Here is a 16,580-nt window from a genome sequence, read left to right as displayed (position 1 = left end):
GTTTGAATCCATGGGTTTGTTTTGTCGTCATGCTCTAAGGATATTGAATGTAAAAGAGGTTACTAAGATACCATCTCAATACATATTGAAGCGGAGGACAAAAGAAGCAAAGAAATGACGGGATGCAAATGAGCATGTGGAGAATCTCTACAACTAAGTGATAATTCACCATATTAAAGCCCAATTTTGAGAAATGCAATTCTTATTATTTCATGAATCTCTTCTAATTAATTATTATTTATTAACTATAAGAATAATTATTGTTATTATTTGCTTATGTAGAAAAAATTAAACAAGCAAACAAAGGAGGTTCTTCACAAACCTCACTTCATGCAACCAATTATTTGCTCACATTAATGGTCATGCGGCCGGTACACAAGCCGGGAACGCCCAAAAATTTCTTATCAGCTAAACCACACATGCTGATTCGTCGGGCCTATATTTATTAGTTAGGCACCGGTGCACATGTTCGAAAACCTAGATCCAATTTATTAGGCATGCATATTTGCACTTTTTTGGGGGCCTTGGTAAAGTTCCCTGCTAGTATTACCCTTTCTAGATTGTTGGATATTTTTGGCGTATGCTTGGTGCTCTTTTTCTTTCCACTTCTCCTCAACAATAAAGATTGCTTGTGGGCTTTAATTAAGAACAAAAAAGAGGTTGGCATCAGTTTTAGGGGTTAAAGTTGAAAATTTAGGGGTTTTAGGGGTTTAATTTTGAATGTAAGGATTTAATTTGTAGGCGACGGGTGTAGAGAGGTGTGTGAGTAATGTATGATTATTTTTTATTTGGAGGTAATATTTGTTTTTGGTGAAGTTCCTTTTAATACTAGCGACAATCTGAACTACAAGAGGGAGGATGAGTTTCTTACACACACACACTACTACCAAGGTGTCATGGGGGTTTGAACCTAAGATCATCAATCTGTAAGTCAAGACTCTTTTTCACTAAAATATGTAGATTCCGTTGGCTTTGATGATTCTTTTAATTTTTTTTTAAATTTTTATATAAGCGACATTGAGAAAGGGAAAATTAAACTTAGGACCACTTTGAGGAGTTGTTTTTGGAAATTTTTTAGAGTAAGTTCTTTCCCTGAGTCGTTCTAAAAAAAAAGTAAATTTATCATTACAGTTGTATAAAAAAGTAGGTGGACACGGTCACTCTGATATTGTATAATTCATCACTTTCTTTATCAAAATTTATAACAAACAACCAGCCATCTTCCCATTAAAAGAAAAAAAAAGAAGAAGAAATTGCTTATATGGACTCCACAGTACCTACCTTGAAGTATATATCTATTATATATATCATATACTCCTTCAAAGCTAGACTACATAGAAACAAAGAAGAACATGGCTTCTGTACCTGGAATTCTTACTGAGTGGCCATGGAAACCTCTTGGAAGCCTCAAGGTTCTCTCTCTCTCTCTCTCTCTCTCTTGTTCATGCCTGTATATTATATGACATGTCGAACTGCAAGCTACGTATACAAGCCATACCTCACTACATACTTCCATTGTTTTCTGTCCAGCTTCATCATATATATATATATATATATATATATATATATATATATATATATATATATTTGAGCATATTTTGGTGTTCTAACTTTTATATGGGCCCGGGATATATATGCATGCAGTACGTGATCTTGGCTCCATGGATCATCCACAGCACCTGGTTGTTTGTGGCTAACGATGCAAAAGAAAGAGACGTTTCATACTTCCTCATGCTTGGAGTGGTGTTGTGGAGGATCATCCACAACCAGATTTGGATCTCTCTGTCTCGATATCGAACTGCCAAAGGCAATGGCCGAATCCTTGACAGGGGTCTCGAATTCGAACAGGTCGACAGAGAAAACAATTGGTCAGTATAAATTAATAAACATAAAAAACATGTATAATATATAACTCATAAGATGACTAAACAATCAGTCAAATGGTTAAGAGTATTTACCCCTACATTCGAGTTCTTATGTTTGATTCCCCCTATCCCTAATATCGCTGGTATAAAAGAGAAAATTAGGTGGCTAAACAAATACTTATTTATTTAATTTGTTTCGGTTTGGAGTGCAGGGATGACCAGATATTGTTCAATGCACTTCTATTCTACACAGGCAGCAGGCACCTGCCTGGGGCTCAAAAGCTGCCACTTTGGAGGCCACATGGAGTTCTTCTAAGCATTGTGCTTCATGCTGGTCCAGTGGAGTTCCTGTATTATTGGTTTCACAGAGCACTTCACCATCATTACCTCTACTCTCGCTACCATTCTCATCACCATTCCTCAATCGTTACTCAGCCAATTACTTGTAAGAACCAAATAATAAATAAAATTATTTCAACGTTTAATTACGAATGTTACTTATTTAGATTCATCATTTAATAAATGTTTAATTTGTTGCAGCTGTGATTCATCCATTTGCGGAGCACATGGTATATTCTGCGCTCTTCTTTATACCAATTCTGGCCACTATATTGACGAGAACTATTTCTATGGCATCCTTTGCTGGTTATGTTACTTACATTGACTTCATGAACAACATGGGGCACTGCAATTTCGAGCTCATTCCAAACTGGCTCTTTTCTCTATTTCCTCCTCTTAAGTATTTTATGTATACACCGTCGTAAGTCTCAAGCTCGATCTCTCTTTCTCTCTCTCAATTATTGTATAATACTGAAATACGAAAATTAGTGTACTCCTAAGTATATCTAATTCAAAACCTTCAAACAAACAAACAAAAAACTTAAATCCTTAACCTATTAGGGGAGAAGGACTAAGGTTGTCTATTTCAAAGTGAGCTTCTTAAGTGGGTCCAAGGTGAGCTAGGTTTGGTGGTTGTGATATAAAATTGAAGTATCAACCCGAAACCTTAAGCTGTTAGGTGGAAAGATGAAATAAATGTTCAATCGGGGAGCTAATTTAATTGCAAAAATTGTATAGTCATAGCATATGCTTTGTAATATATTCGGGGTTGGAAAATGACATATTAATTCAACAAAATTACTTTTGAATTTGTTTATAATTGATGTAGTAACTTAATTGTGTGCAGATACCACTCCTTGCATCACACACAATTCAGAACCAATTACTCACTTTTTATGCCAATCTACGACTACATATATGAAACCATGGACAAATCTTCAGATGCTCTCTACGAAACTGCACTCAAGAGAGAGGAAGAAACGCCAGATGTCCTTCATCTAACCCATCTAACAACACCTGAGTCCATCTATCATCTACCGCTAGGATTTGCTTCTTTGGCCTCCCTGCCCCACACATCAAAATGGTACCTATGGTTGATGTGGCCTGTAACATTGTGGTGTATGATTCTAACTTGGATCTATGGCCGTACATTTGTGGTTGAGCGGCAGCGTTTTGATAATCTCAGAGTACAAACTTGGGTTATACCAAAGTACAATTTGCAAGTGAGACCAATTTCTTCTTTAGACTATCACTTGTGTTAAAAAAAAATATAGAGATTTCAAACTTGCACTTTAATAAATCATATTAGGTAAAGAAAAAGAATTATTTAATTTATACCTTAATGCAGTACTACTTGCAATGGCAAAATGAAGCAATCAACAGTCTGATTGAGGAAGCCATAATTCAAGCAGAGGGAAAGGGTGTTAAAGTTTTATGTCTGGGTCTCTTAAATCAGGCAAGTCTGTTGTTTCTATTCCCTTTTACTTTCAAGGTAAATTATTTGAGCTCAAATTCACTTTTAAGTTAACCAAGTTATTAACGGTCTATGGTATATGTATATATGTATGTATGTATGTATGCATGCATACATGCATGTATGTATGTATGCATGCATCCATGCATGTATGTATGTAGTGGGTACTGTAAATTTATTTATGGTTCTCAACCATATATTGCCTGAACAAATTGACTAGAAAAAAAAAAACCTGCAACATTTTTAATTATGATGATTAAAAATGAATTTTATGGGCCTAAGCTTAATTTACTATATTGTCCAATATACGTCCCTACAATTTCTATTTCCTAGACATATATTCATCATTCTATAAATCTATGTGTAAAACCCAATTTCAAACTTAAATGACCAGTAGGATATAAGAGGTCATAGTATTCCTATATTTTTACATCGTTTCCATCAGACTTCATATTTTATTTATAATTTATTCCAAGCATATTTCATTAACTGCCCTAATTGTAATTAAAACTCCCTATTAATAGCATATCAATCACCTTATTTCTTTTGGTTGCCATTCCCTCTAACATATCTCCCCTTAAAATTGCAAACCAAAAAAAAAAAATGTGAATTACATATCCAATAATGTACATATGAAAAATATAAATATAAATATATAGGTATATTATTTACCAATTTTTTTTTTAAAAAGTAGGTCAATTACTTTGTAATTGAAATTTAAGTACTTTTTTCATAAATTAAAAATAGGTACAAAATAATTTATAGAAAATATGTACGTTGTATAATTGAAATTTATGCACATTTTTTATAAATTAAAAGTAGGTACATTATTTAGAAGAAGAAAAAAAGTTCATTATACTAGATAAATTGTTTTACTAGGTATACATTATTAGAGAAAAAAAAAGGTTCATTTTAAAAAAAAATGTTTACATAAAACAAACAATAAAAAGATGATCAAATTATTTTTCATAAAACAAGTAATAGGCGCTTTATTTAGAGAAAAAAAAGGTACATTATTTAGAGCGAAAAAAGGTAAATTATTTAGAGAAAAAAATAGATACATTATTTAGAGAAAAAAATAGGTACATTATTTAGAGAAAAAATAGGTTCATTTAAAAAAAAAAGTTTTTCAAAACCAAACAATAAATAGATTATCAAATTATTTTTCAACATAATTAGAATGTACACTATTATTCATACAACTATATAAAATAGATTATTAGTCGTATAATTCATAAAAGGAAAACAACATAATTTTTTTTATTAAACAAACCAAAACATTAATCACCTATAGATTACTAATACTTTAATGTTGAATTTAACATTTAATTTCAAATAAGTTTCTAAATTATTTCATATATCCATTACAACCATTTGGAGATCTTTTCAAATTTAACGTGTGTCATTAGTTACACCACCCCATAACACATTAACTTATAAATATGGGTAGTTTTGGAATATGAAAAATACAATAAATCATCTTTTAAGTTATATTAGGTAACTTGCTTAGTTGGATCCTAATCATCAGGTATTATTTGAAAAAATTGGGTATTTTAAATTGAAAAGTAAAGAGAAGGGTTCTAGGTGATTTAAAATGAATTTTATGAGTATAAGCTCAATTTACTATATATAGTATGAATAATATTATATTAGAAATCCATCGATTTAGAATACATGCTAAAGTACGTTTGTTTATGCAGGGTGAGGAGCTGAATAGATATGGTGGTCTGTATGTTCATAGGTATCCTCATCTCAAAATCAGGGTTGTGGATGGAAGTAGCTTGGCTGTGGCCATAACCCTAAACACCATTCCAAAAGGGACCACCCAAGTTCTTCTTAGAGGCAACCTCACAAAGGTTGCTTATGCCGTTGCTTTTGCTTTGTGCCAGAAGGGTATCCAGGTAAATATATATATATATATATATATATATATATATATATATATATGTATCGAACTTTACGTTTGTCATGACTCTATAGCTTGCATGTAAGAATAGAAAAAATTTGTGTAGGAATGTTGTACCATGTCATCATCATGCTGACTCTCTTGTCTTTAATCACTTATCTTTGAAGGTAGCTACATTACACCACGATGAGTATTTGAAGCTCACCAAATCATTAATTGGCATGGAAGGTGGCTTGCTTCTTGCAAAAAGTTATGCACATAAGGTAATATGCATGCTACGAATTTTGCCTTCTTCACTCTTAATGTTTCAATACATTAATTTTGTGTTCCTATTTTGGATACTTGATTATGATTTTAAAATAGTTTATCCACTTTGCAGATTTGGTTAGTGGGAGATGGATTGAGTGAAGAAGAACAATTGAGAGCACCAAAAGGAACATTATTTGTTCCTTTCTCCCAATTCCCACCAAAAAAACTGCGTAAAGACTGCTTCTACTACTACACTCCAGCAATGAAGACACCCACATCTCTTGAGAATGTTCATACTTGTGAGGTAATTAAGCAATTATTTTATCTTTCTTGTTATTAATTAGTAAACTAAGATTGATATATATATATAATTAATTAATTTGCATTGTTAATTATGTTATTAACAGAATTGGTTGCCAAGAAGGGTGATGAGTGCATGGCGCATAGCAGGCATAGTGCATGCCTTGGAAGGCTGGAAGGAGCATGAGTGTGGCTACAAGATGTCCAATATTGACAAAGTTTGGCAAGCAACTCTCCAACATGGCTTTCAGCCTCTCATGATCTCTACCAGTCACACCAAAAATTAGTTGGCTTCATCAAATTGTTAATTACATGCACCCTCACCTTTATTATAAGTAATCCCTTATTTCTGTTGGGTTTTTAATTATGTGACTATTATTATGGCTTTTGGCTTTTAACATCATGTGTTGTTTATCAGTTACTCTATTATAGATATCACTATTTATTATTGAAGTAATATTCGTCCAACAGAAAAACCCCAAGACAAGGGAAATATTAGCCGGTGTCGGAAATTTGCATAACCTTTATAGAAATTTTAACGGAGTTAAATATAGATCGTGCATTGCAATAAAGTTTATATGGTAATGGCGCACATACAAACGTTCATGTAATATTTATGCAACGTTTCCAAAAAAAAAAATATATACATATTTGAGTTGTTAGGTGGAGAGATAATGCGTTTCAAAAATACTTATCCAAAGTTTGATGGTGATTCTAATTCAAAACTTTAAGCCGACATATCTTCTTTAAATCATGAGTGTGGTTTCATGGAAGAACTTTATTCAATAAGGGAGCAACACATCTGCGTCAAACAATACTAGCAAACAACCACAAGATCCAAAGTACAATATTCAAGTTAAGTTTAGAAAACAGAGTGTATATGTGAACACATTATCGAAATTAACAGTGGAAAATCAAAGTGTCATGCATCGATCTGACTTAAAATCATCATGAATAATTTCAAAACAAATATTAACCCAGCATCCATGTGTTGTCGAGTGTGTGATTCTGGTACAGCCTGCACTTTAATATTGATAAACACACGTACACTGACACTGAGCTGTCGAAACCCCAGCTACATCCAGTGTCTACTAAATGATGCATCTGTGAGCCAACCTAACAAAACATGCGATTTTGGGATGAAATTGAATTGACTTTATGGATCAGTAAGTATTGTCGTGCTCAGCAGACAATAGGATCATGTTAAATATCTTCTTGTACACACAGTAACAAGTGCAGTCTCTAAGGACATAAGAGCATCCACACAGCAATGGTCTGATTGTGTGATTGTTGTACAGCCTGCACTTTTATCCTGATAAACACATGTACGTGACACTGAGCTTTATCCAGTGCCTCTACCGAATGATGCATCTGTGAGCCAACCTAATAAAACCTAACATCCTGCGATTTTGTGATCATAACCCTAAACACCATTCCAAAAGGGATCACCCAAGTTCTTCTTAGAGGCAACCTCACAAAGGTTGCTTATGCCGTTGCTTTTGCTTTGTGCCAAAAGGGTATCCAGGTAAATATATATGTATCGAACTTTATGTTTGTCATACTCTATAGCTCGCATGTAAGAATAGAAAAAATTTGTGTAGGACTTTCGTACCATGTCATCATCATGCTGACTCTCTTGCCTTTAATCACCTGTCTTTGAAGGTAGCTACATTACACCAGGATGAGTATTTGAAGCTCACCAAATCATTAAGTGGCATGGAAAGTGGCTTGCTTCTTGCAAAAAGTTATGCACATAAGGTAATATGCATGCTACGAATTTTGCCTTCTTCACTCTTAATGTTTCAATAAATTAAAACCTAACAACCTGCGATTTTGTGATCAAATTGTATTGACTTTATAGATCAGTAAGTATTGTCAGCTGACAAAAGAATCTTCTTTCACATTCTGTGTTGTGCATGTTACTTTTATATAGTACACGTTACAAAGATTTATTATATGTACCATGCTATTAGCTAGGTAGCTAGCGACTTGACGAACAAGACCACACAGTGTGACCACATTCTATATATTAAATGATCGACTCATCACGTTTTTGCAAACAATTTTATAAAATAGTATTTTGAGAAAGCTATAATAGAATTTTTTTTAGTCAAAGATTGATATTTAATATATAAAAAAAAATTGATTCAAATGAAAAAGTTAGCTTTTGAGATTAGCTTGCACATACATTCATTGAGATTAATTTTGTCATTTGCATAAGTTTTTTATTTATGAAATCATCAATTTTTGGATGAAACGGGTTTTGTGAAAACATCGAAAATCTCTGGGGCAGACATGGAGAGAGAGATCAAGAGGCAAATGTGTGGCGGTGAGGAAGATAAGAGGAGAAGAAGAAGAAGAAGAAACTGCTCGGAGAATAAAAGGCAGATGTGTGGCGACGTCGTCAAGGAATAGAAGAGGAGAAGAAGAAGTGACGGTTGGAAGAAAAAAAATAAAAAATAAAGTGAAAGATCGGTCCAGTTTGGTTGGTTTATCGGTTAATTGGTCTAAAATTCCAGCCCTAAATAGGATACCACAGACCCCCTTAATTTGCTTATAGTCTCAAATACATTTATCAAAATGGGAAAATTGAAACGCCATATGATTGAGCCCACCAAAAACACAAGAAGTAAAATCTTTGGTTCACCAACCCTTAAGCTTATACCCCCAGTACCCAAGGCCCATCCCTCCCTAACCTTGGAAGCTAGCTTATCTTATATGTCCCTGATGATTTCGCCCAAAAATATCTGTCCCTGATGAAATATGAGATCGATCATACTATAAAATTCAATCCTTTAAATTAGAATCTGAAATAATAAACATGGGAAAAAAAAAATTATTTAACCTCTTGAATTTATTGATCATCTATACCAATGGTAATCTCAGAGAGTTGCAGAGGATTACACATTTTCCCTAGAAAAAATTCTAAAAATGAAAGAGAACAAAAGATGGATCCGGAGGAGACGAAGTTGGTGCATATGAACAAACGAGGCCTGATTAGTTCTGCATAAAGGGCAGGTAGAATGCGATTGGAACCATGTATCAATGCAATGAACATGGAAGCAATGGTTGCATATGGGCAGCTTTCGGCACCTTTGGCCCTTCATCACTTCTTGGAGGCACACCACACAGTATGGGACGAAAGCAGCACTGGACATGTCCTTGTTGCGAGGATTTGGATGGTAAATATTGAGCATTGTGCTGTGCCTGAAAACCTTCGCATAAAGACGGATGGCGAAGACGATTGCAGCGGTGACAATGGTATTTTTCCAGCTGCCTGTTGTGGTGGTTATGGAGCTTGCTATTTTGCCCATCAACCCCATTAATTTCTGTCACCTATGGTTTTTACTTCACCAAAATTGAATGAACAGATTCTCTACTCTCTTTTTCTTGCTTTGTTCCAATGGAGGGGAGTGGTTGTTGGCTGATCTTCATATAAAGTATTTAAGGATGCAAGTAATATTGAGTTTAGATCTAAAAGTTGTTAGATATCTCCACCAACCACTAAAAAAAAAAGGTATATAAAGAGTAGACTTGGTTATTGATTGAAGGAATAGGAACATATATACCAACTTCTACGGTTGTCAATACTATAGCTTCATGCTTTGATGAAGGAAACTGTTGCTTTATGTAAATTCCACTCAGACATGTTCGTAGACTTGATTTTTGTGGGAAATAAATTTATATGGAAAATGTATGATTTTGGAACTTAATATTTTGAGTTAGGTTTATAGTTCGTATTGTTCAGCGGAGTTTAAGCGCATAGGCTTTAGGATTAGGGCTTTAGCTCAAGTTTTAAGAAACCATATGTTCACAAGGATATCCAAAGTGAAATAAATAATAGAAAACACAAATTATTTGGGACTTAGTGTTTAAGAGATTTTAGGCCTCATTATCTTTTGTCAATTGGTTTTGAGTTGGGTACTCATATTCTAATATGACATTAGGGTATGCTATGCACATGCAAGGGTCAATGGTCTCACATGCTCCCATGTCACCCAATAAGAATTATCCACATTCAGTCAAAATCGATGATCCATGACACTCTGATTTTCCTCTGTTAAATACACTATGTTTTCAAAACATAACTTGAAATTTTGTACTCTGTCTCTTGTGCTTATTTTGTTAGTATTGTTTGACACACATGTGTTGCTCTATGTATGTGCCAAAAGTGTTTGTGGGCTTTTGGTGAACATTGCGATGCCAAGTTTCATGCATGCTGTATTTTAGCTGTGATGCTTGTTGGTCAAGAAATGCTAGATTGGGCCTTTAGAATGTGCTCAATGCTGGCCTTTTTCTTTCTATGTGTGTTAGGCGTGTCACTACTAGTAATTTACTCTCCTAGTAGTAAGAGATAATGAATAGTTAAGTGATGTGATGACTGTGTTGCGCTCCCTGATCTCAACCTCTAATCAAAGCCATTGTACTCCAAGTGGGGAATCTGGCTTGGATAGGTTCTTTTCTATGCCTCAATTAAGAGGACTTTAACATTTCACTTGCTATGGAATAAAACTTGGAAGAAATAACAACTTTAAACTAATACCGGATATAAATTGCAATACAAGCTTAAAGTAAAATATAAGATGGATGTGGTATCGTTACAAGAAAGCAAATACAAGTTCATAAGGACCTAAATATACACTTAATTAAAATGATGAACAATCCAACAAGGCCCCGGGGAATCCTATTGGACATAAACAATTCTTCTCGAACACCACTGTAATCTACTTGAATAGAAATGTAATTCTAATCAGGAGTTGTCAACTGGGAATTAGACAGAGTATGTGTTTGGGAAAAGAAGAGAATTTCAATCAGGAGTTGTCAACTGGGAACTCAAAGAGTAGGAGAAGATTTGATTCAAGTCTTGGCTTTGGTCTGATGTGAGACGCTTTGACAAGGTGTTTGAGTTGAGAGTATTTTTACGTTGTTCAAATAAGTTGTTTGTTCTTGAGAGAAATTGGTTGTCCTTCTTTCAAATCTTTTGCTTTTATTTATAGCCTCTTTGGTTGTTGACTTTGCACGTTTGGTAAAGATATGCTTCAACTATGTACCTGTTTCTTCTTTGCATATGAAATTGACGGACCTTTGATCCCTTTTTAATCCTCGTGATTAGTTGGCTCTAACAAGTTGATGTGGTTGAGCCACACTGTTCAAATCGCATTTAATGCAGTTGTCTAGCCCTTCCTCTGTCGTATATCTTTCCATCAATTGTTGAAATCGACTTTAAGTTTAAATCTGGATGTTCGCGCTATTAACTGAGTAAAAGCAACGGTCCTTTGGGAAAGTCAAGGCTTTTTAAATAAACTCGCTTTTGAGTTTTGTTTATTTAAATTTAGTTATTTCATTTCTCAAAACCAATCATGAAGCACCACGTGTTGAGCAACCACCTAATTTCTTCTTTAAACAACATATTCCGTAAATTAACACTGGTTGTTAATTTATGAAATTGGAGTAAGAATAAACTGGGTATTTTGGGAGATTTAATCATTGTCTGTTTTTTAACAACCATTTAATTTGGTAATAAACATGAATTGATTTTTACAATCTGTGTAGTCTTTGCCTTTTTGGTTGACCAGGCGTTGGCCCATTTCCACTTATTTTGGGCCTTTAAATGTGCTGAATTAGTTTGGTCAATCTCTGACCATTTAAAATGAGCGGAAAGGCTAGAATGAGGAGGTTGAGTGAGGAGGTTATTTGAGGAAGTGAAATCTCACCATCAACAACTAAAAACAAATGACATGGGGGGGGGGGGGTGCATTGGGGGGTCCACACCCCTTTTGATGGTGAGACGGGCCTCCTCAAATAACCTCCTCACATAGTCTCCTCATTATAGAAACTCCCTAAGATGAGTCTGGTTCGTTGGGCTTCTAGCTATTCAGACCGTGGAGTTGGCCCAAATGGCTGGGGAATGGGTCTGGTTCGTTGGACTTCTAACACTCCCTTAATAAATCAATTTCCATCAACAAACCCAACTAATGATTTAAAGAAGATATGTCGGGTTAAAGTTTTGAATTAAAACCACATTCAAACTTTGGATGATAATGTACTTATCATCTAAAAGTGATCGAAATTTGAAACATGTTCCTATCTCTCTACCTAACAACTTTTTTTTATTGGAAATTTGTATAAAAGCAATATGAACTTTTAAGCATATGCGCTATTACCAACATGGTGCTCCTTCAAAACCAATGGTGGGCAATTTTTTCGCCAAAAGTGACAGAGCTATATGCAATGTGTTTTGGATTGCAACTAGCAGTAGATTTGGTGTCAACGCAAATCTCTATTCACAAGCAACAAATCAAGTGAACCCCAGATTCCTCTCCAAATAATTAGTTTCCCTTATAGGACATGATTGTAATCTAGGCATGTATTACTTTCATATTGTATTTAGACAACCTGTATACATATAAATATGCACTACTCACAATTATATCAATACAACCAACACATTTTCTACATGGTATCAACCTAAACCCTAGGATTACCTCATCTCAATCCTACCTATCTCTTTCCCCTCACCGACAGCCTCTTTGGCATCCACAAATTCTCCCTCTTCCCCTTTCACCATGCCTTCCCTCCCAAACTCCTCTCATTTCATCAAACTTACCAATTCTAATTATCTTCTCTGGCTTAGCCAAATCAAATTCTTTCTCATTGGCCATGATTTATGGAAATTTGTTGATGGTACTCATCCACAACCCTCTGCAACTAGAACTCTTCCCACCATTGATGTAGATACCACCACCACCGCCACTCTCATCCTACCTAATCCCGCTCATGCCCTTTGGTATCAACATGGCCAACTCCTAATTAGCTATCTCACAAGTACTCTCTCTGAGCCTATTCTTCATCTCATAGATGGCTGCAACATTGCTCGTGATATTTGGGATTCTCTCCAATGCCATTTCTCTCAATCTTCTTAGGCTAATGAGACCACTCTTCCATTTCAGCTTATGGATATGCAAAAATGCTCTCAGTCTATTGATGAATACCTGCGCCATGCCAAATCTCTTGCCGATGCTCTTGCCGCCATCAACGAACCTATTCCCAACAAAGAACTTTTCACTGTTGTGCTTCGTGGCCTAAGTCCTAACTATAAGATGCTAGTCACGGCTCTCCTTAATTTTCCCCCTCTTCCGGCCTTTGCTGACCTTCGCACTCATCTTCTCACATTTGAAGCTCAAAATCCTCACCCTTCGTCTGCTCAAACCACAACACTTATGGCGGCTCAGTCCTCTTTGAAATTGGCACTTAGGTGACAATGGGTAAATTAAATGACACTCAAACAAAAACCACAACAAACTTCACACACTTTAGACATTGACCAATACTCTTATGACTAGTCAACTGTCAGACATGAATAATCACAACGAAGAACATACACAGAGCATATCAATATGTACCTGCAAGCCTAGAGAATTACTAGTGACAACCTAGGCACTCAGTATGACCCGTCAATCTAGGCATCCCCTGTGCTAGCAACAACTATGGTGAAAGTGTGTGAAAGCATCATAATCAAGTAAGCATCAGACAGCAGAAAAAGATGACTAGTCAACCGCAAGAACACGAACCTAGAAATACATGTGATGACTAGTCAGCTGTCAAGAACACAAACCCAGAAATACATGTGATGACTAGTCAACTGTCAAGAACACAAACCCAGAAAATTTAGATATGCAAACCAAAAATTTGTTCACCCAGAAACCCACCATTGGGAAAAACTGGGGGTCATCAACCGACCAGGCAATCCACTAAGTAGAAAAAGATTCTTACAAAGGAACACAAGCAAGCTCAAGAAAAACCTAGATCTATTTAGGAAGATGAGCTATACCTCCTTTGTGCAATCTTCTTCTCCAACTTAGCAAAGCTTCAAGCTCAGTTCTTCATGGCAATGGCAGCTCCTTCTCCAGCTCTTTCATCCCATGGCACTAGCTTGCAAGCTCTAACTCAGACTAAAACCAAAAATTGGATTCAAAGGAGAATGACCAATTTCCTCAAGAAACCATACTCTTGAAGAAATCAGTCTTGAATCTGACCTCGATATAAATGAGTGTTTTAATTAGCTAGATGCAGATTTTCATTTTTCAAATGCAGTTTTCAAAAAGAAACAATTTGGAAAACTCAAAGATGAAAAATATGAAGGTGGCTCTTGAGGAAGAAGCAATAGTTTCCAGGGAAACTTTCCAAAACTTGCCTACAAAAGTGACGGCTACCAAATGAGGAATTGGTTTGCTTTTACACCAAAATTCCTAGGTTAGAATCGTACAATGGCAGCTCAGAATTTTGCAGAATAAGACAAAAACATATGGGTAGGATCCAGTTGGAACAGTGTGCTGGAATTCCTACTAAGGCAGAGGTTGACTAGTCATACAAAGGAAGGATGACTAGTCATAATCTTCAGAAGTTAGAAAATGCAATGTAATGCAATGCAAAATTTACCTTTTGTCAAACCCATTGTTGTCCATCATAATATAGCCAATTAAGCATACCTAGAGATGTAATTCTTAATCTAGACTAGAGCTTGAGAAAATACAATGATTGTCCTATTACAAAATTGTCAAGGGAAGCCAAAAGCAAAATACAAAAGCCATACTCTTACACTCTCCCAATAGTGGTGGCTCATTCTCCACCTCTTTCCGTAGCAGCGGTCAATACTCCTCTCAGCGTGGTAGTCGCGGTCGTAGTCAATACTCCTCTCAGCGTGGTAGTTAACACTTTCCCTTCCTTTGCTAGTGCTTAGTTTGTGCCACCCTTGATTCCACATGGTGTTGCATTCCTAAAAGGACACAATTTAATGTGCAAACAAACAATTAAAAATACCCGCAAGTGCACGAATCTATCGAAGTATAGATTATGTAAGTACGGGGTCGATCCCACGAAGAACTTGTCGGCTTCCTATAAGTTCTAATTTGAGTACGTAAAGAACACTTAATTAACACACCACAAATGCACAAATGAAAGAGGGAAACTAGAAATGAGTAAAGAAGTGTAAAAGAAATGAAACAACACAAGAAAACTAAAGAAAAACACAAACAGCACTTTTTATCACCCTTTTATCACCTATGAACAGTGCTAAAGCGACCGGTCGTGAGGCAGAAGCGACCGGTCGTTTTTGGGCAGAGTCGAAACTCAAATTTTGACGTTAAAAGCGACCGGTCGTCAGGTAAAAGCGACCGGTCGTTTTTGGGCAGATTCGTTTTCTCTGTTTTTCAGTTTCGACCTCTGTCCAGTGTTTTGCCTATAACTTTCCAACCGTTTATCCAAATTTCACGTTCTTTATACGGTTGGATTCAGCACACAAAAACGAAGAACACAACGCAGACCAAAAGTCCAAAACAGTTACGAAAATAAACAGAATTCAGTAAACAAAACACACAACGTATGAAACACACAACTCACACACACATTGGGGGGGGGGGGGGGGGTTTTGATTTGGTTCAAGTGACCTATTTCTATTGCATGAAAGTAAATGGACTTTGAATTTAAATGAGAATAGCAGAGATGAATTATCAAATTGTGAAATTAAAATGTAACAAACACTAGGGTTTCGGAATCCACCCTAAACAATTCTACCCATGTTCATGAATACTCAAATGATGAACTCTAAACATGTTGATGAAAATGTTCGCAATCAAGACCATGGGTCATGGCTCAAGACGCATTGATCCTCTCTAATATACGTAAAGTGCATGGTTCGTGCTACAATACTTGTGCCCTCCCCATAACCGAACCTAGGTATGGTTCGTACTTCGATTCAATTACAAGGAGAACCCATTAAGTTCAAAGAGAATATGAACATCACAAGAATCCTAATAGCATGGTGTTTACATTAGGTATTCAAGAAACCAATTCACATGGATGATTCTTACTTCATCCATTTATTGCTTAGGAGAACATGAAGATACACATAATCCCAACAATCTCAAGAAGCATGCTTTCAAAGATGGCCAACCAAGGAAAAACACACATCAAGGATAGATTAATTTGGTGAATTGGAATTCATCAACAATATCTAGAAATTCATACACTCAAGCATCAAAACAATAAGGTAATCATGTTTAGGGATTCAACCTAAGCCCTAGCTATGGAGTTTAGTTGCTCATACTTATTCCAAATACAAACTCAAAATGAAATTAGAAAGAGTTTACAGATTTTCAGAAAATGATGAGAGCTTCAAGATCATCAATGGTGGAAGTCTTCTTCTCCACTTTTCTTGGCTGCACCTTGGCTTTCTCCTAGCTCCAAGCTCTCCAAAATCTGCTCTCAATTGTGTAGAATGCTAGAATCCTTCCTTTTCCACGTTCAAAAGGCTCCCCAACTTCAGATTGCAATTTCCTTTGGCTTCCCTCTCTCCTCCTTTCCAGCTTTTACCTTTTAATATTAAACTACCACCTTTGATAAAGCCTTAGCCCATTGTCCCCTTGTCATGATGAGGCTTTGTCCTCAA

General features: G+C 35.7%; 1 protein-coding gene across 1 annotated transcript; it reads left to right on the top strand.

The window, feature by feature from the left end:
* The first annotated feature begins 1,302 nt into the window (after positions 1-1,302).
* LOC110771794 (very-long-chain aldehyde decarbonylase CER1-like) lies at positions 1,303-6,586 on the top strand. Its single transcript, XM_088247826.1, has 10 exons — positions 1,303-1,412; positions 1,645-1,868; positions 2,078-2,310; positions 2,406-2,625; positions 3,052-3,427; positions 3,553-3,660; positions 5,379-5,579; positions 5,752-5,847; positions 5,964-6,137; positions 6,241-6,586. The coding sequence occupies exons 1-10, from the start codon at positions 1,353-1,355 to the stop codon at positions 6,418-6,420; spliced, it is 1,872 nt and encodes a 623-aa protein (XP_088103952.1). The 5' UTR covers positions 1,303-1,352; the 3' UTR covers positions 6,421-6,586.
* Positions 6,587-16,580: the final 9,994 nt, after the last annotated feature.

The sequence above is a fragment of the Prunus avium genome, chromosome 2, assembly GCF_965620075.1.
Source record: "Prunus avium chromosome 2, drPruAviu1.hap1.1, whole genome shotgun sequence".
NCBI classification, from domain to species: domain Eukaryota; kingdom Viridiplantae; phylum Streptophyta; class Magnoliopsida; order Rosales; family Rosaceae; genus Prunus; species Prunus avium.
The sequence above is the reverse complement of the archived record's forward strand: the minus strand, read 5'-3'. Positions and strand labels throughout refer to the sequence as shown.

Bases quoted from the DNA above. Each gene is read 5' to 3' on its own strand.
- LOC110771794 (XM_088247826.1), top strand. From the start codon at position 1,353: ATGGCTTCTGTACCTGGAATTCTTACTGAGTGGCCATGGAAACCTCTT. The intron at 3,661-5,378 runs GCAAGTCTGTTG...TTGTTTATGCAG, and splicing joins GTCTGGGTCTCTTAAATCAG to GGTGAGGAGCTGAATAGATA. The intron at 5,848-5,963 runs GTAATATGCATG...TCCACTTTGCAG, and splicing joins CAAAAAGTTATGCACATAAG to ATTTGGTTAGTGGGAGATGG.